This window comes from Sarcophilus harrisii, chromosome 5 (genome assembly GCF_902635505.1).
Source record: "Sarcophilus harrisii chromosome 5, mSarHar1.11, whole genome shotgun sequence".
Classification (NCBI taxonomy): Eukaryota; Metazoa; Chordata; class Mammalia; order Dasyuromorphia; family Dasyuridae; genus Sarcophilus; species Sarcophilus harrisii.
The window spans coordinates 61,498,185-61,525,996 of record NC_045430.1 but is presented as its reverse complement, the minus strand read 5'-3'; the positions used below and the strand labels follow the sequence as shown (position 1 = coordinate 61,525,996).

The 27,812-nt window shown below is 33.4% G+C and overlaps 1 protein-coding gene across 12 annotated transcripts in view; it reads right to left on the bottom strand.

Moving 5' to 3' along the window:
- The window catches only part of WNK1 (WNK lysine deficient protein kinase 1), a 145,980-nt gene that overhangs the window by 51,644 nt on the left and 66,524 nt on the right, over positions 1–27,812 (bottom strand). For 11 of the 12 annotated variants that reach the window (XM_031939538.1, XM_031939539.1, XM_031939543.1 and 8 more), the window contains exons 3-5: positions 19,042–19,262; positions 17,248–17,405; positions 352–440 (exon numbers count right to left, since the gene is read on the bottom strand). In XM_031939538.1, the coding sequence (XP_031795398.1) occupies positions 352–440; positions 17,248–17,405; positions 19,042–19,262 (468 nt within the window). Of the gene's footprint in view, positions 1–351; positions 441–787; positions 1,306–17,247; positions 17,406–19,041; positions 19,263–27,812 lie in introns of those variants that run through there. The other variant, XM_031939542.1, reaches the window with a different exon arrangement.

Sequence of the window (27,812 nt, the reverse complement as noted above, 5' to 3'; positions counted from 1 at the left end):
AACAAGAACAACGACGACAACAAAAAATGAACATGGTGAAAAGGCATTTTCATAATGGGGAAATGAAATTCACTTTTGCTTATTCTTCAGATACAAGGTTGGAGATGAGGATGAAAGGGTGGAAAAAGAGAGAAAATGGAAGTAGACGTGGTATAATTTAGCCTGTGGTATATATGTCAGAGGACAATAGAATTTTGTTGTATTGATTTGTGTAACAATGGCTAAGACTAATAATTAAATTACTTAATAATAAATCCAAGATGAATGATGTGAAATATACTTTTGCTCAAAACTATTTTGGGGGGTGCTTTAGACAATACAAATGCCTAAATCTCAAATAAAATAACTTACCTTTCATCTTTGTTTTGGCGTATGCATCCTTCAATAATTTCCTTTACTTCAGGAATTGCTACTTTGTCAAAGCTGGCTGGCTTTACTCCCTGAAATACATATAAATATGAATAAACTCAAATTCAGACAACACATTAAAGAACCAAAACACAACTTTTCAAATATTATTGGTTTGTTTTTTTCATGCAAATACATTTAGCTAGTTTTGGTTTCCTCCTAAGATCCTATATATCTTGCCTTCTTTATATCTTTGCCTTTCTTTAGGAACAAATTATATTATTGGAAAGGGAAAACATAAATTGTACTTTCCTAGCTTTTTTCTGATATGCCTGTAGGGGTTAAGCCATGCAGGGTTAGAGCTGGGTAGCTGAGTAGCTGCAACTCCAGCTCCTCCCTAAAAAGCAATTGTGGAAAATTAGATTGTAGGTTCACCTACCGCCATGTGGCTCTTGCCACGAATGATGAGGCACTATCCTCTCTATGTGACCTTGGAAGAATTCAAGACTCGATGTATTAACAATATCTTTTGTGCTTTCAGTAAAGGAAGTGATTGGGGAGAAGAACACAGATTTCATTGGTTGGAACATTTTTTGTACAACCCTTGTTTACTAGTACATTAGTCACCAGAGAACTTACTTTTGAATAGCTAACCCATATGAAGGCATGAAGTTACATGTTCAATTTTGCACACACAGCAAGGGGATAGTGTTATAATACTTAGTAACACATGGCAGGCTAAAGGATTTCAGTTCAAAATGAGGAAGTACAAACCTAAAAGGGGTACATTGTTTAGCCTGTTTTAAGAGAAAAACAATTAAGCTGTTTGAGTATAGTGATCTAAGGACATCACAAATCAGTAGTAGAAATGTTCAATCTCCATAGAAAATCTCAGTAATGAACGTAAAGGCAATTATGTGGCACAGTCGATAAGCACCAGGTCTGGGGTCAGGAGGATCTCAGTTCAAATATAGCTTCAAACATTTACTTAATAGCAGTATGACCCTAAGCAAGTCACTTCACCCTGTTTGCCTCAGTTCCCCCAATTGTAAAGGGAGCTAGAGAAGGAAATAGCAAACCACTCTGGCTTCTCTGCCAAGAAAACTCTAAATGGGCTCATGAGGAGTGAACAAATGAAAAATCAAGACTGAAACCACTACAACAACAACAATGGAAAATTTAGACTCGAGTAAGAAGGGATATTTGATCCAACCCATATGTGAACAAGAATACTCCATTTTTTACAGCTTGTATTTTTAAAATATACAATCTACATATTTCTTATAAAACTATCTTGCTTATTTGTATCCACTTTTGAATTTCATTTTTTGTTAAAAGATATTTTTTCCCTTCTTTTTGACATTATGACCGATTACCCATCCTTTCTCTTCTCATTTCTCTCTCCTCAAAAATCCTCTGCCCTCCTTTGTAACAAGAAAGCATACTCAAGCAAAACAAATCCATACACTTGACAATATCTGAAAATAATATTTCCTTCCCTTTGTTTCTGGTCTTTTGGAATCATGATCGTTTAGTTGTTTTTCTTTACAAGGTTATAATGGCCCTGGCAGCTCTTCACATATTCTCTGAATATGTCTCTCTCATCATTTCTTACGATAAAAAGATATTGATTACATTCCCAGAACATTATTTTTTCACCTTCCCTTCTCAGATGCTAGTTCTTTGCTTCAATAAAAGCTATATTTTTGTACATATAACTTTTTCTTGTTGAGTCAAGTCTGACTTTTCTTGATTCCATCTGAGGTTATATAGAGATGAGTGGTTTGCTATTTCCTTCTCCAGCTCATTTTTACAGAAGAGAAACTGAGGCAAATAAGGTGAAGTGACTTGCCCAGAATCACATAGCTAGCAAGCGTCTTGAGGGCACTCACAAAGGTGAGCTTCCTGGCTACAAGCTTGGCACTCTATATACTGCACCACTTTGCTATCCATGTATGTGTACTTTTCCTTTTTTTTTTTTTAAAAGGCATTTTGGGAGTGTATGCCAAGGAATTATTTGTCTTAATTTTCTTTTTCCAGGCTAAATATACCAGTTCCTTTAACCGATTTTCAAATGACTTAAGGGTTTTTCACCATTCTGAATTTACTCTTCTAAATGTTCTTTAATCCCTTTTTTAAAAGCTGAAGGTAAAACTGAATGCAATAATCCAACTGTGGTGTAAAAGTCTTGCTGGACAAGAGAGATGATAATTCTAGATATTAATGAATTTCCTAATGTGGTTAGTGACTGTTTCTTTGGCTACCCATACAATGCTGCTGAAGGGCCAGTGGGACTGGTATGGGGCTGGTAAAGTATTTTTATTGACCGTCTTTCTCTTATTGAAGTTATCTTTTGGGGGGGAGATGGGGCAGATCTGCGAGTTATTATTGACTGTCCATCTGTAAATTAATTTTTTTGGGCCCAGAGCTGTCCTTAATCTGTAAATTAATCTCTTCTCCAAGCAAATCAGCAAATGTTCCCTATAGTCTTAGAGAAGCCTAAATCACCTGAGAGGTTAAGTGACCGGCCTATGGTCACACAGCTAGTACAAGTCAGAGATAGGAGTTGAATTTAGGTGTTCTTAATTCTAAGGTTAATCACTAGACTAGCTGCCTTCCATCAAAATGATACTGCCTAATAACTGAAGTAGAATGGTGACCCAAATGATGTCTTAGCTATTTAATGTAACGTAACAAGAATATGAAACAATAACATGCTTAGAAATTAAAAAACAAAAACAAAAAACATAAAACATTTAGGCGACTGGTATAAGAATAAGCTTAAAATTGAGCAACTAATACTTATTTACATAAAGAGTATCTAGGACTGAAAAAGCATTTCAACATATTGATTAAAAAAAACAAACATCAATTAGTTCAGGTTAGCTCATCTATTTCTAAAAGTCAGAACCATTCATATAATGCTAGAATATGGATCCTGAGACAGGGTTTCCCCAAGATTGGGTAAAATACTTATTTTCTTCTTTTAGAGGACAATATCACTGTCTCCTTTTTGGAAAATAGTTCCTCATCTCTAAGGATTTGGGAATCAAGAGTTGGGTCAAAAACAGGGCTCAGGGAATCTATTCAAGGGTGTTGGTTTTATCAGTGTCTTAAACACTTAATACTTAAGAAGTGCTTGTCAGCCAAGTAAATGAGCTAATTTTTTTTACTAATTACCTCTTATTAATTACTAGTGCTAGACACCCTTCATTTTATAGATGAGGCCTAGAGATGATTACACATTTGGTAAACAACAAATGTTGAATTTAAAACTCATTTCCTTTCTAGTTAAAAACTTTCTCCCTGTGCCATGGTAACTCCTGAAAATCACTTTTATCGTTATGCTTCCAATATCTTGCATAAATTGGGTACTTAATAAATGTTCAATGACTTGAAACTACTTCATTAATTTCCAAATCTGTACATTGTAGTGGGGGAACATTTTGCTTCTGAATAGGGCTGTAAATCCTGAAAGCATTATCTAGAATTAGTCATCATATTTGTTTTGAGAAACAAAGAGTTACACATTTTTTTGACATTTGACATTTTCTGACTGTGACTATATCTCACTAAAGTTAAAAACTGTTACAAAAGTAAGTCTTGCAACATAACCCATCTCAAAATCTATGCAACTAAAGATTTATTAAGCTTGATCATAAGATTTCTATTTTCCTAGACAAGTCAAATCTTTTTCAATTTATTTTCACATAATAATTTAATTCCAATCAAGATTAGAAAATCATGTCTAAGCCAAAAGGCCACTTAAAATCCTGACATCTGAAAAATATATAAAAAAACTCAAAGATGATGAAGAGGCCTTCCCTCAAAAAGACAGAATAGCATTAGATTCATGTTAAGTACCACTACCAGCAGACATGAACTATTAAAAGTTAAAATAACTTCTGAGAACATTAAAATTAATGTACAATTGCATTTTGGTCCTAAAGACATTCATGCTAACATTTTTTGGGTACTATATAAAAGTTAATTTTTTTTAATGTTTTTTGAATGATAGCTCCCAATTAGTGCCCTGAAGGACTTTAAACTAATACATAGTTCAACACAAAAAAACTACAATACAAAAAAGAAAAATTAACTTGAACTACATGTTAAGATAGCATAACTGACAACCCAAAAACCAAAACCAAAACACAATAATGTAGCTGTGCAGATTGTATAAGAAAAGGAATTACCTTCACCCAGTCATAATTTCCAGGGTAGATAGCCATCTTTGGGACAACTAGATGGCATTACCAGCCCTGGAGGACCTGAGTTCAAAGCAGTTCCAGATTTATTAGCTATGTGACCCTGACTTTCCTCTATTTCCTCATCTGTAAAATGAACTAAAGAAGGAAATGACAAACCCTTACAGTTATCATTGCCCAAATGGAGTCAGGAAGAGTTAATCACAACTAAAAGGACTAAATAGAAACAAGTCGTCACAAGTTCACAAGTTCACTGTTGAAAAGTCACTAGAAATTAAAATTGTCTACTGGCAATCCCTCTTATGATTTTATATATTTCTAAATGGTGAAGAAAAGCAACCATATTGGCGTGTGCCATTCATATATTTAAGTATAGAAAAACATATACTTTTCTCAATCTTATTATCCTCAAATAAGGCTAAGAACACCTCATTTTAAAAAATGAGCAAATGATATAATATGTTCAAGGTCATATGTAACCTTTCTGCACATAGCAGAAATCACAACTTATGTCCAAATCCACTAGAGTGTGTTGCTCTGCTTCTAAAAATGAAAATATATTTATGCAGTCTCATAGCGCACATAGGCATTAATACTGTTTTAAAGACATTCTTTAAAGAATATCTGAGCAAAGAAGCCTATAAACTTTTAAGACATCTTATTAGCCAAATAGCTCAGATGGTTAAGCATGCAAATCTAGAGATTAAAACTGCTTACAACATTATTCTTAAATATGAATGAAAGGATTTAGTAGCTGAAATAAATGGTTACTAGCAAGCCTACATTAGAAAGTCTGTTCAATCCAAACTTAAATGTTAAATGTATAGTGATCTTAATATATGTTTAAAACATTTATCGAGGAGCAGAAATATACAGACTATATATTGAAGAGTATGATACTAGAAAAAAAAAGTAGGATACAGCAAGAACCCACCAAATTTGATGTTAACTATTGGAAAGCTAACCTATATATAACTGTCAAAATTAGAAGTGATTTGATATAGATTCTACTGAAGAATCATAAATCTGTAAGAACTAATTTCTAGTTAATAAAGAAGCATCAACCATACCAAACAGGGTTCTGACTCTAGACATACAACAATGAAGTTTTGCTGAATTTAAGAGCAAATTATCTATGAAAGTCTATTAGTAAGCACTTCTAAAATGAAAAGGACTTTGACTAACAGTTTTTAATAAATCAGTTCAATGAAAAATTAAGGAAACATCTCTACATAACTAGAAAGGTATTCTTCCCCCCCTCCCAACCTCTCCTCATTTTATTCTATCCAGAGGTAAGTACATGCATCAAGAAGAACTGTTCTTAAAGAAATGCAAACCAGAAAAAAGAAAACAGAATCCAAGTTGGATTAAAAGAGTACCTTTCACATAACAAAAGCAAAAGTAAGTAAAAGGTCCTGCTACCTAGTTTGCTAAACATTCTAGTATACTCACTCTAAAACATCTTTGCCAACTTTAAAATACTTTAGGATCTGCCTGAGCAACTGCTTTACTTATGTTTTTTTGTACAAAAACTCAGATAACAATTTGAGATTTTTCTGCACTAATCAAAGTAATGTACCCTTTTATATATTTAGTTAAATTCCACATTTCAAGATGTGGGATTCATCAATATACTCATTCTGGATTCTCTCAGGAATGGGTCATATACCCTAAGCATTACACATAATCTGAACAATTTCAGCTGCTGAAGAGTTTGCAGGTAAACAGATCAAAAGCTGACATGAATACAAATATATTTACACATATTGCTTTATTTGGATAAAAAATTGACTCACTTTGCTTTGCATCTCATGTACTTGGGCCCTTTGGACAAAGTATTCCATGCAGATGCAAAATTGACCAAGCAGAAAAACAAAAGCACTTCCTAAAGGATTATCTCCAATGGCTCAATCTTTCAATTCCTAGAATTTTCAGCCTCATTTACTTTAAGCCTCAGGTTCAAATCTGTTAAATTTTAAGTTTACCTTGATAGGGGGGAAAAAAACACCCCACACTTTTTCTTGACCATTCAAAATAAAGGAAACCCTCCCTCCCTGCTCAAACTACAACTATTTCAAATATTTGCTTAACTTTGTTGTTTTTGTCTATCAGTTATCCCTAAGAATCAAATCACTTAAATTAAAGGTTAGCCAAATTATATTAATTTATTTTATAAATATGCAAAACCCAATCAATAAATTCAACAGTACTTTATGCATATTTCCAAGTGATTGCAAAGAAGCCTTTACCCACCTCATTTGTACAATCCTTTTGAGAGCAGCAGCAGCAATGGGAATTAAAGATGACCAATACCGAGCAAAAATCTCTCTTAGTAAAATCCATCAGAAAAGACAAGGTAGATAATAAGAAGGATAGTTACAGAAGGTTATAGGGCTGGGATGTGTGGATAATGAATGGTAAAAGTCTAAATTAACCCACAGCACACGGAAGGCAGATTTCCAAATTGGAATGAAGCATAGTTTCCAGTTTAACATTAGCCATACTTCCCCAACTCTGAGACATCAGTTTGCTCTGCTTTGGAATCTGGTTGTTCTCTTTTAGCCCCAAGAACAGGATCACATGCTAAACAACAAAAAACTATTCTGCTTCATGAATCCTCATCCAATAGCACAAGTTCCCAAGGGCAGGTAAAACGAGATTATTTATTTGTTCAAAGCTCCACCCCCTAACCCATGGGATCAGCCTCCTCTTCCTAAGGGTAATTATTTAATGGCTAATATGTACATAAAACTAGAACTCCATTTAACTAAATACTTAAGTCAGAAAAGATATAAAGGCCAAAACTGAGCAGTAAAAAAGGATGTATAAGGTAATAACAATAACAATAATATCTAATATTTATATGGCTCATACCATGTGCCAGGCACCGTTCTAGACACTTTACAAATAATTTCATTTGATTACAACAATAAACCTGAGAGTCTAGGTGCTATTATAGCCACTTTACAGATGAAAAAACTAAAACAAATGGAGGGACTTCTCCATTCAACTAGTCCTTTCTAATGCAAATCTTATAAAAAGTAAGATAGTCTTTGAAGAAATCTGGTTTATTAAAAAACAAGTATTAAAAAAAAGTGCTGGCTATGCAAAGAAATTTAACAATCAATCCCCTTGCTCTCAAGAAACGTAAGAGTCTAACAGTGAGAAACGTGCAAACAACACCTAGTAAAAATAAGATATATACATCAACTGGACATATTCAAGAGAGTCAAGTTACTAGTATTAAGGGGGCTCAGGAAAGGTTTTCCCAAAGAAGGTGAGATTTTAAGAGATAGAGATGAGGAAGAAAAGAAATCCAGGCAGGAAGGGAAAGCAAGGAAGCCAGGATCATTAAAGTCAGCACCCTTGGGAACATTTGACTATTAGAGAAATGAAGTGGTCCACTTCACTTTATCTTATTTGCTTAGCCTAGAATTCAGACCGTTTACAATTTGATACCTATTTGTTCTTCTAACCTCTAGGAATACTAATTATTCTTAAATAGAAATATTTGTTTACGGTGTTTTCCCCATAAGGACCGTTTCCACTCTTTTTTGCCCTAAAATGGTTCTGCGTTTTCTTTAAGGGTCAATAAAGTCATACACCTTCCTCAACTTCCCTAAGTTTCAGTGACTGCCTTTCTCCTTTGAACTACTATTTGATTTACTCTCTATATAATTCATTTTGTTATTTAGAATGTACTATTATACTATTCCCCAAATATGACTTGAGGGCAGAGACCATGTGTTGTATTCCTCTCTGTCACTAGCACTTAATAGAACACTCCCACAAGTATTCAATAAATGTCTGATGATCAGGATAGACAATGCCCACTGCACAACACTAGGATTACTACTCCTTCATTTGAAGGGGGGGTGTATGTGGGGGGTGGATTTATAGTATTAATAAATCTGGTACAGTAGAAAATATTATCTTAGTGAATATTAAACTGAAAGAACTAATTATAACAAACATAAGAAGTACATTTCTCATGCCCGTTATTTTTTTCCTTCTCTTTACCATTGAAGCAGTAGATTGCAATTTGCCTTTGAGGCCAAAAAGTCCTATGACTCTGGGGAAGACATCTGAGTGTTCTAAGTTAACTCTAAAAGACTGTGTTAAAAAGCAAGTGATAATCTGTATTGAGAAAGGGAAGGGAACTTCTTTACCTGAGAATTCCCTAAACCACAGATCCAATCTATCCCTATTGAACATTATTTAATGAAATATGGAATATAAGTTTTATCAGATTCCAGAGTAAAATCGAGGATTTTTAAAAATTGTTTTTAACCAAACAAACCAATGATTTCACTAAGACACTCCTAATGAGATAATTTCTTCTACCAATGCTGATTAGCACTTACTCTGAAAATTAGTCTTAGAATTGACCCTAAAGATTGGGTTTACTCAGAACAATTTAGAGTCTATATGGGTTTTATGAAGCAACTTTTATTTACTAACAGAACAAAATTACATAATAAAAACTTTTAAAAGGCACCGACAATAAAATATCTTTCAGACAAGTTCCAGGCCACTCACACAGGTTTTCTTTCACTTTCAAAGTCTAAACTAATTGTCTATTATAGGGATATAAGCAAAATTGTAATTATGATTCAAAAGAGTTCATGTGCTATACCACCACTGGAAAAACTTGAACACAAGTTATACAGACTAGGGGAAACTAGGAAACTAGGGCCCCCTAGTTCATCAGCATGAGTTCAAAAAAATAGGTACTTTTTTATATTATTATAATGTTGTACATTTCCTACCTCTACAAAGATAAATGAAAAAAGATTTTACCTCCAGCATATAAAAATTAAGATGAAATTATTATTTCTGAATAAGTATAATTTAAATTTTTATCATCCATGATGGTAATATATTCTCTTCCTTTATTAATTACAGTTTGTTCCAATGGATCTGAAACAATTCAAAACTAAAGAAATCCTCTAAGTTTTCACCAACTCTTTAACCCTTATCTAATCAGAGATCAGCTTCAATGTTTCTGTAAAAGAGCAGAGTGAATTATATACTTAGGTATGTAAAAACTAAAAGGAATTTTACCCTAACTGCTTTAATCTTTTTTTTTTCCCTTCAGAGAGAACATTCAGACCTTGAAATCTAGGGGCTAATGGAATTAGTGACAAAGTCAAATTACACAAACAAAGTAATTAAGTACTCCACATTTCTTGCTTGGCTGTTAAGGGGCTGGATTCAGCCAGATACTTACTGGTATGAACCATTAGTTTACAGGAATTTGAACAGACCCTATGATCCTGATGGAAAACAAGCCTCCTCCATCTCCCTACCAAACCTTGCTAAGTAATACTGTTCATAGGAAATTAGTTGGTCTCATGATTCCCATAGCATACCAAGGCTCATTACTCTTTGGGCACAAGAAAACTTGTGTGCTACTGCAACCTCAAAAGTGCTGTCCTTCATATAGAAAAACAATGTGACTTATTTAAGGGATCCTTCTAGAAGCAACACAGCATCGTGTAGACATTGCTCTCCATTGTCATTGAATCATTCTGGAAATCAATGGCATACAGGTGAGGCAGGCAGCTCAAGATCCAAAAATAAAGCACAGAGTTATGAAATAGTTTTTCTTTATTCAAAGCTGTCTTATACTTGGCTTAAGTCACTGCTACTGACAAAAAAGTAATCTCTCACTAATTGAGCTCTTTAGGCCAGTTGCCCTGGTCTTATTACTCCAAGAAATGGGTTGAGATCTGGAAATAAAGGCAAAAGTAATTCATCCCCACCACCCCCACCCTGGCCTACCACCCCTCCAGTTCTGGTTTTGACCTATTACTATTAGAGTAATAGCAAATTTTTAAAAGTTTGATTTTCTAAATTTTAATTTTAATACTGCTTTTAGAAACTGACTTTAATACTAATGTTTATACACAAAGACTGTTTAATAACAAGGTTGCTGAATATTACAATTTACATTCTGAACAAAACAAAGTAGGACAAAGTGCCTTATGCCAGAAAAAAGCACATTCTGTAGTGATTCTGTCCTCTCTCTATAATATCCTCTTATAAAAAGAAGGGTCACCAAGTTGATCTGCCTCTAACATAAAGGGGGCTTGCCTATCAGAATTATTGGTTCTGAGGCAATCTGAAGACTTCATTCAAACAAGGAAAAGAGTAGTATTCTGGTAAAAATGTCAGTGTTTGCGGTTCCCCAAGTGGCTGAAGCTTCCTATGTTTCAAGATGATTCTTAAGAACCTATAGATCTAAACTAGAGAATTGGCAAATAAATAAAGCTTCTGATGTTAGGATCTTTCCTTTCTCCTACTTGTCAATTCATAACATGTGTATATAAGTGCATAAACAATAACATACTTTTGCTTTTCTTTGTAATAACAATAGCTAGAATTTATAAGACACTAAGATTTGCAAAGTGCTTTACAAATTATTTTATTCTTACAATCCTGGAAGAACAGATGGTTATTCCTTTTTTGCAGAGGATTCTTTTTACAAGAAACTGAGGCAGACTTACACTACTGATAAAATGTCTGAGATTGAATTTGAACTCAAATCTAAGTCCAATACTCCAAACTAAGCTACTTAAGCTGCCTTTGGTAATGCTGATGCTGCTTAATGTAATATCTGGCAATTATGAAGTATTTAATATGCTCATTGATTGATAGATGTTCTTCATTCATAAAACAGATAATACTTGAATTAACTCAGGATGGTTATAAGGAAAATGATTTTAAAATATTAAAAAACACTATGTAAGTGAAGTGCTAGTGATATTTGTCAAACCACTTACACACATTATCATTTCTAGCTTTTCTCTAAAGACTCAGGACTGAAACAGAATTTGTTTCACATTTTCCAATTTAATTGAAAATTTAATGTTAAAATAGTATACCAAAGCCAGTCATTAGTAACTACTCACTTTGTCCATTTTTTGTCCAATTTTATCGAGTGGTGTTATTTAAAAAATCAAACAAGAAGTGAAATTGAAGCAGGACAATTTTTGCTGCGTACAGCACACCTCTTGAAGAAGGTAATAGCATCTTTATCCTCTACTTTGTTCAATCTACTCTAAATTATTAGACTGAGCTTTACTTTCACAAAGACAAAAGAGTGGTCCTTACTAGGTTCCTTTCAGCTTTATGACTGATGTTATTAATAGAAATGAGAAGCAGGAACCATCTTTACCCACAAAATAATTTTCTAGAATTGCAAATAAGTAGGGGGAATGCCAGCTTTTTTATCTTCTTTTTCATTTGAACTGCTAGATAAATGAAAACAATCAAGATTTAGACCAGGGGTTCTCAAACTTTTTAAATAGGGGGCCAGTTCACTGTCCCATAGACTGTTGGACGGCCTGGCTCATAGTAAAAACAAAAACTTTGTTTTGTGGGCCTTTAAATAAAGAAACTTCATAGCCCTGGGTGAAGGGGATAATTGTCCTAAGCTGCCGTATCTGGCCCGAAGGCCGTGGTTTGAGGACCCCTGATTAGACTAAAGGAAGAAGGGAAAGTTGGAAGACTAACAAGAATAATCTCTCCATGATTCCTTCTGGTCATTAGTACTCCTTCTCTTAAATAATCATGTATCTAATTTACATATGCTGTTGTTCTCTCCCTTTACACCCCCATTCCCCAAAATAAAAATTCCTTGGAGTTAGAGACTTTGTATTTTGTATTTGTATCAACAATTCTTCGCATTTTGCCTCACACACAGATGTTTAATAAATAAATTATTTGCTGTATTGAACTGGAATTCTTTCTATTAATCAGTTGGTATCATAATATCTACTGAGTAGGTGGCTTATGTTTTTATTTTTTGAACCCTGAAGTTTTCAGTTATATGTCTTCTTCATATATATTGTACATTATTGAGAGAGGACATTTTATGTTAGAATGTAAGTAGAAAGAACAATGTATGTCCTTTGGATTAGTGTTCTTATTCAATGAGATGGAATTAATTTCTTTCCAAAATCTTGTTTGGTTTACTCATTTATGAAATTGAAAAGTATTAAGAAATTCATAGCTATAGTATGGAAAAACTTCTAGAGGTCATCTAGTCTAATACCTTTTTCCTTTTATTGATCAAGAAATTAAGGCCCAAGGAAGATAAATGACTTTCTAAGGTCACAAAGGTGATACTTAAGTGAGTAGGGAACTCAGCTTCAGTCTTTTGACTCAGTCAGAATTCTTATAATTACAGCAATGATGCCAATTTATGAGATTTTGTAGCCTGCTGTTTGCATTTCTAATGAAACTAGCAAAGTAGACCAAAGCATCAGTGACTGGGTTTGAATTCTGTACTTACTACATTGGCTGGATCTGGGACATGTCATGTAACCCCCCCTTTTAACTATAAAATAATGGGAAGCCATTTTATTATGTTTAAGGGTTTTTCTATCACTTTATCTTACAATACAATGAACGTCACATTTGATTTTATATTTAATTTACTTGTGAAACCGTCAGTCTCTTCTTCTGGATTGTAACTTATGAAGGAAGAAATGTTCTAATTATTCTGGTTATTTTTCCTTAGAGCTAGTGCAAAATAGGTGCTCAATAAACATTTTTTGAGCTGAACCATGAGCAATCCAAATTATCAGCCACATAACTCAGGTTTATATAAGGCTAGAAATATGGAAAGTACATTTCAAATAATGATAGCAGTCATCTTGTATCAACTGACCTCAATCAACAAGAAAGTAAAAACTCCTATTCCTATGCTGGCTTACTAGTGACACAGCTAATAGACATTTGTGGTTTTAGAAAAGGGAAGAAGCACTTCAAAGTAACTAGAGATACAACATTGTAAAGTGAACTAGAGATACAACATTGTAAAGTGAATGGAAAGAGACCTAGAACTTGATGTCATGTCCTGATAGCCATGTAACTAATGGCAAGTCACGTCACCTTTGTGATCCTTTATTTGTAAAGTGGGGATAAACATGTTTGCATTTCACAGTACTACAAGTGAAAAAACGCTACACAAAACAATACATGTAAAAGTGAACTTTTATTAGTAACTTAGTTTAAAAGCCAATTTAATATAAAAAATCCTATTTACACACAAAAGCAATGAAAGCAAAGATTATTCTATGAAAGGATTAACAATGTAATTTGGAAAGGGAAAAGTCCTCTAAATGAATCAATTAAAAATAATTTTTTTTACATACAATTTATCGGAAATATACATCTTATAAAATTAAAAATCCTATGGTTTGCTATCATCTTTGAAACCATAAATGGCTTTAAGGGTTAAATGGATCTAGGCAATACAACTAACAAATGCGCACTTCCTTCTTAACTAAAAGAGCAGGAAATCAAAGACCATACAGGTTAAAATGCTACTGAATTTGCATAAAAACAAAGCTATGTGCAATAAGCTAAGGATTACTATTTTCTTTTAAATATTATAAAAGGCGTTCTATCCTGTATCCTACCTGGCCAAGGAAAATCTTATTTATAAAGAGAAAGTTTTAAAATATTCTTTTAATTTAACAGTAACAAAAGTTACACAGAACTATTTTAATGTTGCTATAAAAACAAACTGCATGTTCCTTTGAGATATTCAGGGGCAGGTCTTATTTATGTAGAGAAATAGTCAAGAATTGGATTCCTTAAGATTAACTAGAGACATTTAGAACTAAAAAAGATAGCCTAGCTAAAGAATCTCCAATAGCAGCCTGCAAAACAGCAGCACTATTGTCTGTGATACATAATGAAATCCACACCAGTTTCAAAATAGGAATATTGCAACATCAAAAATGGCTGGTAGCCAAAAGAAGCAGTAGCACATAATGTCTCAGTATATAGCTCCCATATGCACAGTCCATTTTCCCTCTCTGTTTGCTATATGGACACCCAGTAGGATATAGTTAGACATAGAGATATTGGGCCACAAATTTCTTTAACCAGAAATTCGTGCAATAGGACTTGTTATACTGTGCAGTTTAAGTTGCATACATGGATGACTATGCTGAAAAAAAATCATTTTAATTCTGCTCAAAAAACATAGAGTGAAGCCTTTTGCTCTTTATAGAATGAATACTAGCAAAACATTTAATTTACGCAGCTAAATAAGTTTCTATTGATAGTTACACTGCAGTCTGTGTGCGTGTGTGTGTATTATCTTCATTATGGTTCTGAAAACAGTTGTGGGAACATGACTAAAAAATGTTTATTATCACAAATAGTGACTTTTATTATTACTACTGAACTACAAAGAGGGAATAAAGTCTCCTTTAGTTGTAAAGCCAATTGTCATGAAATATTATGATATCTATTAAAGAATTTATTCTATAAACTCTATGCATCTACTGGAGAGGGAGTTGGGCCTGGAATAATGAAGATCTAGACTCAAGTTCTGCCTTTGACATATACTAGCTGTGTGAATGGTCTAGTTATTTAAATTCAATCAACTCTGTAAAACCAAGTTATGAGTTGTTGTAATTTTTATACTTAGTTCTTCAAAGTGACGAAATAATATGTCTGGTCCAAAAGAAAAGCACCTGCTAGGTTCAAGACATGGGGGAGTGGGAGGGGGAGTAGGAACTCACACACGCAACTAAGTGGTGCAGTGGATAGAGCGCCAGCCCTGAAGTCAGGAGGACCCGAGTTCAAATCTGATCTCAGACACTCAACACTTCCTAGCTGTGTGACCCTGGGCAAGTCACTTAACCCCCATTGTCTCAGGGGAAAAAAAAAAGTTATAAAAGGGCTTCTTATTCAAGTGCAGCTAATAAAGAAATTACAAATTAGATGACCTTAAGATCTCTCAGTCTTCTAAGATTCTATGTGGCTAAGAAGATTTAAGAAAAAGTAGGATGGCCATAAAACTAAGATTCTCTTTTCACAGATTGTCATCATAACGTTTTATAACAAACAACCTGGAAAATGTCTAGCCACATTTCATCAATACATTTCTATAGCAAATTGTATCCTTTTAGGTTTGACTCTTTTTGCTCATTGGGACCAGGAACTACTTGCCAAATGGGGTTAAGTGACTTAATTCCAGTTTGGAAGTATTAAGTGTCTGAGGTCCTCCTGACTTCAGGGCCAGTCCTCTATTTCCTGTGCCAACCAGCTGCCCCGTTGCTCATTATATCATATCATTCAGCCTGATTTAACAGAATAAGCTAATAAAGAAATTACAAAGAAAAGCCTAAGAAAGAAGAATGAGTATTAGATTTCAAACTATATGTCTGAGAGAAGGATGTCACTGAGAAAAAAAAGGGGGGGGGTAAAGATTGGAGAAAGGGAAATTTTTTTTAATGTATATTTTATTTTAGCTAGAAATAATAAACCAAGGCACTTAGGAATAAAGATCTGGAAGCCATGATTCAAGATGAGGAGATATCCTTACCAAGTCATTTAAAAGAGAAATTTTAATACTAAACCTTGTGGTTAACCATTTAGCTAAGAATTAATCAAAACTGTATTGTAAATTCATATGATGAGACATGACACTTCAATTCTCTTTAATGTAAATAAATGTTAACTAAAAACTTGTAAGATGTTTACTGATGCTGAATGATGATTATGAACTGAAAAATATTTAAGTGGTAAAAGGGGGATGGTGGAAGAAGAGTCAATCTATTCTACTATTCTGTGAATGCAAAGACCTCTCTTACATTCTATATTCAAGATTATAGTTCAACACAGTTTAAATTTGAATTCTGGAATATTAGATGCTAGTATGCAATAATGTTATATGAAACATTAAAAAAAAAAAAAAAAACAACAACCCTATTCACAGGGTTTTTGCTTTTCCAGCAAATCATAAATCATACTAGCAACTATGGTCTAAAATTTTCCTGTCCCCAATCTTTTCCGAAAAATCAAAAGTTCATATATGAGAAAGTTTTTTCTTTCTCATTAAAGACATGTAAAAATACTACTCTCACTAGCCAGAAAACATTGATCATTACATTTTTAGTATGTTAAAAATTCAGCAGAATCAATTAGTTTAATTTTGATGCTTTCTGTCATTCATTTATTATAGTAACACTTTTAATACTACCTTGCCTGTTTTGTAATTATTTACCTAATCATTTTGTTAAATGTTCCAACTGGACAGCACTGGAAAATCCTGCTAACAGACCACTGTGGTCAAGAACGATTTAAAGACTAGTCAGCTATTAACTTATGATCACTAAGAAATAAGATCACTAAGAAATAGCTCAATAAATGTTTGTTGAGTCAATTAAACTAAATCACTGAAGACAAAATGGGCAGACAAATAAACGTTGAGTAGAACCCAAACATTTTAAACCCAAAAATTTGCTATTTTTCAAAAGCTCTAACTTACAGTTAAAAAAAAAAAAAAAAAAAAAAAAAAAAAAAAAAAAAAAACCTTTCAAACTGAATTTCCTGGGGTGGAATATACAAGATATAGGAATACTGTTTAAACAATAAAGAAAAGTAATGATATTTCAATAACATTTTTATGTTTTCCAATTGATACTATACTTTCTATCATGATTTACCTCACTACAAGGGCCTGACATTAAACTGACAAAAGAATTCAATAGAAGAAGGTTGGTTGATTTGTTTGTACACATACTTTTATGCTATTCTAGAAGCAAAAGCTTCAATATCTTTCCCCTAAACTTTAGATTGGTCTCCATAAGAATCCACCCTTAGATTCTGGGTTATACATGAAAAAGCACAAGAATCAGTCAAAATATAAGGGAAAACTTACACTGGTCACTCGACGGTAGATCTGCGCAGCATTTTGGCACTCAGAATAAGGGTATTCGGATGTGGCCATCTCAAGCATGCACATTCCAAAAGCATACACGTCAACGGACTCATCATATTTTTCCTCGTACATCTCAGGGGCCATGAACTCTGGGGTACCTTAAATTAAAAGAACGATTCAGTCTCAATTCAGAGGCAGCAGACGTTACTCACCGCAGGGAGAAGCAGGGGGGCCACCTGTGAGAGAAGAGAGAAAGTAGAAGCAAAAAATGAGGGAGGAACCCTACTTAAGTCTGTTGTATCAATGTAATTCACAGGTGTCTTTCACTGCAAGGCCTTTATGAGAAATAAGAACAGAATGGAAAAATATTTGTTGATTTATTGCCTCATAAGTGAGTTTACTGAACAACATCTAATACAATATAATCTAATATATCTAATATATTAAACTCAGATTGATGACAAATGGAGAGAAAAAGTAAGGAACTAGCAAGGCTACAAGTGAAGCATAAGATCTACCTGAAGTGAAAGATGATACACTGAAAATTTCTAAATACTTGCTGCCCTCTGCTGCCAAACTGTAGTACTGATTAAAATCCCCCCTACTACTCTTCTCTATATATTCCATCTGTTCAATTCCACTTTATAAAGACCTTACAATGAAAAACTCAAGTGTTCAATAAATATTTGCAAGGAATAAATTAAAATATAATCATTCACAAAGGCCACTCACCACAGCCCTTTTCTTCACATACTTACCATTACACCTGCAGTACACATTATAAGCCTACTGCAGATACAGGAAATATAGTGAAGGACATCCTACAGGCAAAAAAATACTCAGAAATACAGAGAGATTGAGTTATAAGCAGAGAGTTTGTTTAAAGAAAGTTAATCCTAGACTCTTTATAGTGCATTCCCACGTGGAATTGTGCACTATATGAAACTGGTCAAAGATTTGAAGATGTCAAATAAATATTTTTTTCTGGGCAATTTTAGGAGAATTCTCCTATTATTAGCAATAAAACAAAAGTGGCAGCATGACAGATACAATTTAATATTCCAATGGTGATGTCTGCAAAGCTAAAAAATATCCACATTATGTACTTGTCCTTTTTCTAAGAATATCTAAAAATCGGGTCTGAACGGGAAATTGATAAGTTTTTATAAAACTAATGTGAAGGCATTTCAAAATCTATCGTAACCTTCTGAGTCTATGCTTTTATGAGAGAATGATCATAGACAAAAAGAGTGCTTTCTCCTCCTTTTTCCTGCTCCAAAGGGAAGATAAAGTAGTTTAGTTCCCCCCCCCCCCCCCCCCCCCCGACTTAACTCCTGGAGATCAGGAGTAAAATTGACAAAACCATGAGTCAGCAATTTTAACAATTTTCAACCAGGTTGCAGTCCCCTGCTGCTGAACATATCAAATGGGCTATTTAGATACATAGTAAAAAAAATAGAATTCAATTTCAGTTCCATTTCTTCAACATCACTTTGTACTTCCCCAACATACAAGTACAGCTCAAATACCAATTAAATTGATAAACAAAAAGTTCAATATGTATTTGATAATGAAATTTGATAATATCAATATTATCCAATATATCACTATATAAAAGTTTCTAACAGGACAATTACCAAAAGTTATATGCCTCAGAAGCAAAAATTACTATATAGTCATCATTATTTTTTTCTTTAAGATTTATTTAATGAAAAATCTGTCGAGGCCAAGAAGCCTCCAGATCAAAGACAGTCAGAAAGGCTATTTAAGTTCCAAGGTACACCATAAACATACCTATTACACTCTTGGCAAAAGAAGCCCGCTTCAGAGTTGCCAGACCCAGGTCTCCAATCTTGACTGATCCTGTTGGGCCAGTGATAAAGATATTGTCACATTTAAGATCCCGATGAATAATAGGTGGTGTTCGAGTATGAAGAAACTGAAGCCCTTTCAAAATCTGACGGCACCAGCTTCTTAAAACTTTGATCTTCATCACTTTAAACCTTTTAAGGTACCTGGAAGAAAAAAATAAACACCAAAGAAGTTGTCCATGATAAAAGTTCAATGCTTTGAAGTATTCCATTAAATTCTAACATAACAGAGATAATATTTTAAATATGATATTCTTAAGATACAGTGGCTTTAAAAGTTAATGACAGTTAAAAATTTAATTTCATTACAAGTAGAGATTGCCTAGTATTTCTCTTACCAAGCTGTCAAAAGACTCTTGCTTCAAAATATTTCAAGTGAAAGGGATGGATGGTTAATTAATGATAGTTCTAAAACAACTCCCAACTGCAATCACATATATAATGAGTTCTAAAGAAAGAAAATGTACCAAGCCAGCCAATCCACTTTGGCTACAACCACACCTTAGACCCTGGTGGAGAAAACCTAGTACCCTGAATTTAATAGCCCCAAGAACAGCAGTGCCCCTCAGCCCACTGGCCTCACTCCCAGCTTGGCCCTCAGATATATCACTGACAATAGCAAGACTTGCAGAAAAGTAGTCCATCATAATACCACTATTCAAAATTAACAGCTAAACTGTTGTTGGAGTTGTAAACTGATCTGGAGAGCAATTTGGAGTTATGCCCAAAGGGCTATCAAACTATGTGTACCCTTTAATCCAGCAGTGCCACTACCAGCTCTTGTTTCCCAAAGAGAATAAAGAAAAAAGAAAAGGACCTCTATGTACAAAAATATTTTTAGCAGCTCCTTTTTGTAGTGGCAAGTGTTGAAAATGGAAAGAATACTCATTAAATGAATGGCTAAACAAGTTGTGTTATATTACTATGATGGAATACTATTGTGCTATAAGAAGTAATAAGCAGGATGATTTCAAAGACTTTTAAAGACTAATTATTGCATTTAAATAATAATATAAAAACATTTTATTATGATTATAAAATGTATATTTATAAAAATAATAACTAATAAATTGCATTTAATGCAAAATGAAGTGATCAACATACACATCAACAGAAAAACTATACAATGAACAAATAATTTGGCTCTTCTCAGCATGATCCAACACAATCCCAAAGATTGAAAAATGCCATCCCTCTACAGAGAAAGAAGTGACAGATTCTGAGTACAGATTGAAGAACACTACTTTTTCACTTTTTCTATCTTTTTTGTCTATCTATTCATTTGGTCTGAATTTTATTCCACAAAATGACAATTTGAAAATGTTTTAAATAATTGAGCATGTATAACCTTTAGCTTAACATCGTGGGGGAAAGGTAAAGGGAGAAGAGGGAAGGAGGGAGAGAAAAACTGGAATTCAAATTTAAAAATACTTAACAGGATTTTTGGGGTAGAGAGATAAATAATTTTTAAATTGCCAAAAAAAAAAAAAAAAAAAAAAAAAAAAAAAAAAAGGAAGAAGAAGAAGAAGAAGCTTAAAGTTGACCAGGTCTGCTAGGAACAGTAGCCCCCTGCTTCTAGACTGGACATGACAAATATAGAGCAACCTTTGTGGAGAAAAAATTCCTCGGCAAATGCTGCAGTTTCTGCCTCCTCAGCAGCTGTAGCTAAGAAAAGTTTGGGAAAAAATGTTCTCACCCACTAAAGTTGCTTGGCAGTGTCAAGTGGTTCAACATTAGGAACCAATATGGTGTTGTTAATAGAAATGATGTTAAAGAAGATGTATCACTGTCTGTTTTCCTTTCCCTCTTAACTTTTAGAATGTGAATTTATTTGAGACAAGGGACACAGTCTTGTTTTCTTTTTGTATTCCTAAAAGATAGCATAATGTTTGCACAAGTGGTTAATAAATGCCTTTTAAATTATTCATTCACTCTACGACTCCAATAATTTGTGAGTTAACAGATAAGTTCACTCCTCCATTATAAGGAAAGAAAAACAGGGCTAAATTCACTTATCTATACACTAAACAGCACGGCCTAAAATATCTTATAATATAAACTTTCTGTTCAATGAGTTATTTTCTTTTTTCTAAAAAGAAAAAAAAATCAGCATCAACATATTTCTAAAATAGATCTTAGTCAAAGAGAACATGAAAATGACATTAACAGAGAAGTTCTAATATGAAGTGATAATTATCTTTAGATAAATGAGTATAGATATTTAGACATGGGGATATATATATATATATATATAAAAATTTGAGTTGATTGAATGTATAAAATGAGAAACAAAGTTTTCCACACATCCTTGGCAGCTTTTCTGGGGGGAGGGGAGAAGATAGTAGACAAAATGACAATTAGGAGGAAATAGCTCATAATAAGTTCTGATAGAATAAATACGTTGTTGAAGATATGCAGCTTCGTGTGCAATCAACTTTTTTTTATTGTACTATATTATGGAAAGGCTCTTTTTATTCTCAGAATTGAAAATAATATAAACTAAAAAGCAAAGTCATCAACAAGGTCTTATTGGAGTTTTGGTATTTAACTGGATTAAAAAAAAAAGTGGTATTCATAAACCCAAAACTCAGGGGGAAAAAGATTACTTCATTATATGACAACAGACTAATGATGAAAGGTAATTGGGGCTTAGCAGTCAAAATTATTCCTGTAAAAGAAAGCACTTGGCTTTCTCTACTATACTGGGCAAACTTATGATGGTAAGAAGCTATGTTGTTACTAGAAAAAATACCATGTATGACAGGGGTCCTCAAACTTTTTAAATAGGGGGCCAGTTCACTGTCCCTCAGACTGTTGGAGGGCTGGACTATAGCAGAAACAAAAACTTTATTTTGTGGGCCTTTAAATAAAGAAACTTCATAGCCCCAAGTGAGAGGGATAATCGCCCTCAGCTGCTGCATCTGGCCCACCGGGGTAGTTTGAGGACCCCTGATGTATGGAGTCAAGAGGGATACAGGTTTGTATCACATATTTATTATCTATCTGATCATGGGCAAAATCATTTAACCTCTCTGACATTGTTTCCTCATAATGAAATTTCTATTACCTACCCTCAATACGACTGTAGGGAGGATCAGATAGATAACAATATGTTGTAAAATGAATGTCAGACATAAAATTTTCTATTTTAAACTTGACATGGAAGGAATACTTTTTTGTGCTTTGTTGCTTTAATCTAAAAGAGATTCAATTAAGAGATATTAGATTTATAATTACAAATTTCTGCAAACTGCAAATTTTCATGACCGAAAATAAATGTAAAGTTTTATAAATTTAGTCATACAATTATATGATGAGGTTTAGAGTGGTCTAGAGGTTAGTGGATATAAGTGAATTATAAATAATCCCCATTAAATCGGCTGCAGGTTTTAGGAGTGAAAGAATAAACTCATTCCCGAATATTAGTTGCAAAATGAAAGTTTATTGTTAGATAGATATCAGTTTAACCAGAGACTGACTTCTAAAGTGGCAGATTTATGGAAAATGGAGTTTTGCACTGAGAATACAGTTCTCAGTGGACAGAAAGTCCTGGCAGCTGAGTAAGCTACGGAGGTCCATCTGCAAAGATTTTAGTTGATGGAAGTTCATTATATTGGGTGTCTTGATGGGGGTTGGGAAGCCCAAGCAGATCCGAACGAGTGGGGGCTGGGCAGCCCAAGCAAGTCAGAATGGGGCTGGGACAAGCCCAGAAGTCCTACTGGAATTCAAAGGGATGCTTTTTGACCAGAATTTGTAATTGAATCAAAGGCTCTGGCAACCTGGAAAAACAATTTGTCTGGGGAGGATGTGCCTCAGCCAGGAGGGGCTGGGAATCTGAAAGGAATCACAGATCAATAAGAGAAACAGTTTTTTAAAGGGACCACAACCCGCTTCAATGCTATATGAAGATTAGTAGTAGGAAGAAGACTGAGGCTGGTCATGACACTATAGTTACCTTCAAGTAAATGAAGATCTACCATGTGGAAGATGGGTTATAATTTATGGGCAAAGGGGAGATGGGGGAGGGAGGGAGAAATGTGTTGATAAGTCAATAGGAATGATGGTTATTAGTTACAGAGAGGAAAATTTAAACCTAATGAAAGGAAAGACTTTCTAACATTGATAGCTCTACAAAAATTGAACTGAGCTACCCTGCAAGGTAATATATTCCCTCCTCATTGTAGGTCTTCAAGCAGAGGCTGAATAGCCACCTCTATGTTATAATGGGGCTTTAGGGGTATGATTTAGATTCATTCCACACCAAAGGCCCTTAAATATATGTGATGTTATGACTTTAAGGATACTGATAAGCACAAGGCACAATGAAGTACAAGAAAGGAAACCAATTATCTATTTTACTTCTGTGATTCTTTCTTCAAATATTTCTTATTTGATTATGAACGTTTTCCTATCAATAGATCTAGTAACTTTTTTCACATTTCTCTAATGTGTTTGATATGAGGCCTTTTCCAGAGTGACGTGTTGTGCTAAACTTCAAAATTTCTTAACTGCTCTTGTCCAATTTTCCTAGTCCTTATCATTGTAGTTAAGGAGGGTCTATGTTTATCAACCACTAAAGTACTTGAAACAACTTCTGCATATTCTGTATCTAATATGTTCCATTAATTGGTCTCTATATTTTAACTATTAAACAAACTCATTGTAAGTTTAAGATCTAGCACTGCTGGATCTTCTTCATTCCCACTTCTTTTTATTACTTCCTTTTTATTCTGTCTCCATAGGAATTTCGTTATTTTCTCCTAGTTCTAATCTAGTATTTTTATTGGTATAACATTAAACTGTCTACTGTCATTTTTATTATATTGACATCCTATCCACAAGCAAAGAATATTCTGCTAATGATTTGCTTCTGTTTTTATTTCTGCAAATAAAGTGTTATAAATAAAATGCAATGGCATTATTTTAAAATAATAAAAGTAAAAAAAAAAAAATCTGCAAAACACTCAGCCTGCTACCTGGAACATAGTAGAAACTATATAAATGGTAGCTAAACAAAACAGTTAATTTGTAGTAATGTTTATGTAGTTCTTGTGTATGTTACAGGGTAGACTTCCAATTATTTTATATACTCTATAATAATTATAAAGGTTATTATTTCTCTTGAGCAGGACCAGGAGATCATTATATACTTCAACAACAATACTATATGATGACCAGTTCTGATGGACCAGGCCATCCTCAGCAACAAGATCAACCAAATCATTTCTAATGGAGCAGTAATGAACTGAACTAGCTATGCCCAGAAAAAGAACTCTGGGAGATGACTAAAAACCATTACATTGAATTCCCAATCCCTATATTTATGCACACCTGCATTTTCGATTTCCTTCACAAGCTAATTGTACAATATTTCAGAGTCTGATTCTTTTTGTACAGCAAAATAACGTTTTGGTCATGTATACTTATTGTGTATCTAAGTTATATTTTAATATATTTAACATCTACTGGTCATCCTGCCATCTAGGGGAGGGGGTGGGGGGGGTAAGAGGTGAAAAATTGGAACAAGAGGTTTGGCAATTGTTAATGCTGTAAAGTTACCTATGTATATATCCTGTAAATAAAAGGCTATTAAATTTAAAAAAAAAAAAAAAGGTTATTATTATTTCTCTATTCCTGCAGGCCAACATTTCTAGTAAATGTCAAACAGAAATAGAGACAATGGACCCTTTTCATTTCACCCTTAATTTTATGAGAAAGGATTCTAGTTTATCCACTACGAATAATGGTAACTTTTGGTTTTAGATATATTGTACATAAGCTATTTTAAAAAGCAGTTAAAAGAAGAGATTCTATCAAATTCTTTTATGGTACATATATGACTCTGGAATGTAAACAAGAGTCAAGAACAGATATAAAAAATTTAAATAAAGCATTACCTAAGAAGCTACAACATTATTACAATGAGCAAGTTGAAATTATTCTAGAAAATAGCTTTACATAACACATACAACATATACCTCAGTGAATTCCAGTTGGACAACAAACATTTAAAAAAAAAAAAAAGAAGAAAATAATGTACTCCTTAATTGTGGAAAGATGATTTTTTTTTCTACTAAACAAAAGAAAAGGAATTATTAGAGATGAGCAACAAAAGAAATTTCTTTTATATAGAACTTAATTTGAAAAGGCCAGTTATAAATGATCAAAAGATACAAATTTTTTTAAAGACACAAAAGACAATTTATTAATAATTACTAGAAAAAATATTCAATGTCAGTAATAAGAGATAAACTAAAACATCTTTGAATATTCTCATAATTGTATGCATATTCTCATAATTTGTATGCAAATTTTTTAAATTGATTTTTAAGAAGCAAATTATTTTACTACAAAACATTTTAAATGAAAATGAGCAGATGGAATAATATCTATCAGACTTGCAGAAATCACCCCATCCCACCAAATGATTTCACATGGCTGTGAATAGTTTACAATTCTTCTTTAAGTGTCTGTTCATATCTGCTGACCATTTATCTATTGAGGAATGAGTATAAGTTTTGTACGTATGTATGTTTATGTGTACATATATTTTTTTTTAATAAATGTTTATGTCTTGGATACCAAACCCTTATCAGAAGAACTGGATCCAAATATATTCTCCCATTAAACAATTTCTTTTCTTATTTTTGGTGCATTGATTTTGTCTGTACAGAAACCAGTTTCTAGTAATCAAAGGCATCTCTTAACTTTTGTAACTCCCTTTGTCTTATGACTTACCCGTAGCTGTGAGAGGAATATGATCTATTTCTCTTCTAAATTTTTTATAGTAAGTATAATCTTTTAACATTATACAACTTATTTAGAATGTACTATGGAAATGATGTATAAAGGTACGAATCTAGGCCTAATTTTTGATAGACTGCTTTCTGGTTTTCTCAGCAGTTTTCTTATCAAAAAAGCACCCCTACCCCTAACCCCCAAATTAAGTTATGTTTTCTACTTTATTAAACACTTAATTTGAATTATCTTATTTCTGATTCTCCCATATAGTCTATTCCATTGCTCTATTTATATTCTTAACCAATACCAGATGATTTTGATGACTGCTGCTTTGTAGTTTGAGGTATGGAAATGAATTCCCATTTTGTCCCTACTTCTTTTTATCATTTCTCTTAATATTCTAGATTTTCTTTTTTTTCCAAATGAATTCTGTCATCATTTTCACTAAATTCTATCAATTACCACCTGGAAATTTGATTGGTGCAACATTAAAAATTTTGATAGTATCATCATTTTAATAATATTGACATGATCTAGTCATGAGTACTGAATATTTTTCAGACTTTTAAATTGCTCTTTATTTAATCAGTACTTATCTTGCCCAGTAATCTTCACTATCTTCCTAAGACAATTCAAATGGAAGAGGTTCGATTTTCTGGCATAACCCTGGTGGTCTGTCCAGGTTTCACAAGAATACAACAATGATGTAAGCACAACAGCTCTATACAACTCCAGTTTGGGAGGCAGCTTACCTCTTCTCTCCAACATATTTTCTTTTGGATCAACCAAAACATTGAGCTAGCTCTGGCAACATGTGCACCAACCTCATCATTTATATTCACATCCCTAGAAAGTATACTGCCAAAGTAAATGAACTTATCCACGGCATTCCAAATTTCTCATTTGTTGAGAATACAACTCTGATGGGCTGGGCACAGCCTAAATGCCAAACATACATATTTTATCAAAGCCTCTAATGGAGACCTCACACAAGGTAAGTATTCAAATGGAGGTCAGAAGTAACAATACAAGGATACTCTCAAGGTCTTTCCAAGAAACTTTGGTAGGGACTGTGAGACATAGGAGATGTAGGTACAAGACTGTCCAGCATGGAGTGCCCGTCAAGGAAGGTACTTTGCTCTATGAGGAAAACAGAATCATAGTGGCACAAAGGCAAACATGTGATGAATAATCTATAACCTAGAGATTTTGGCATGTTATTTCATCATTATTTTCTTTCACATAATTGTTTCTGTGATCTGTTCTTTGACTCACTCATTATATATAATTTCACTGTTAAGCACCCTTTCAGGCCTGTGTCTTGTCTTTCCTGAACCAATAACTATTTTTATTGTATTATAATCTGTAAAGGATATATTAACTATTCCTGACATTTTACATTTCTTTCCAATATCACTATGCTCTAATACATGTTCAATTTCAATTAATATGTGTGTGTATTTAAATGACATAACACATTATATTATTGTCTATATCTTGTAGTTCAATTAATGTTCTCTTTATAAATCTGGATGCTAAGAAGCATAAATGTTTATTACTGATATGCAGTTTCCTTGTTTATACCCAATTATTTTTTGAATGTTTTTGCCTTGTCAGATAGCAGCGATAGCATTATTTTTAAAAATTTTTATTTGATGCACCGTAAATTTTTTTCCAGATCTTCAGTGTATGTCTTTTTCAAATGTATTTCTTGTTAACACCAATTTATGGAATTTGATTTCTTATTCAGTCTGTAGGCTTTTCATTTTTTTGGAATACTTCACATTTAAAATGTTAGGTTTATATTTTCTTCCTTTTGTTCCTAATGTTGCATTTTTCTAAGTAAAAGTAGTACTGTGTTTATATCAGAAAAGGGAGGACAATGTCCCTTTAGTTATCTTAATCTTTTTTAGGGTATTCCTATTCTCACTGGCTCTCTTGCCCATTTACTCA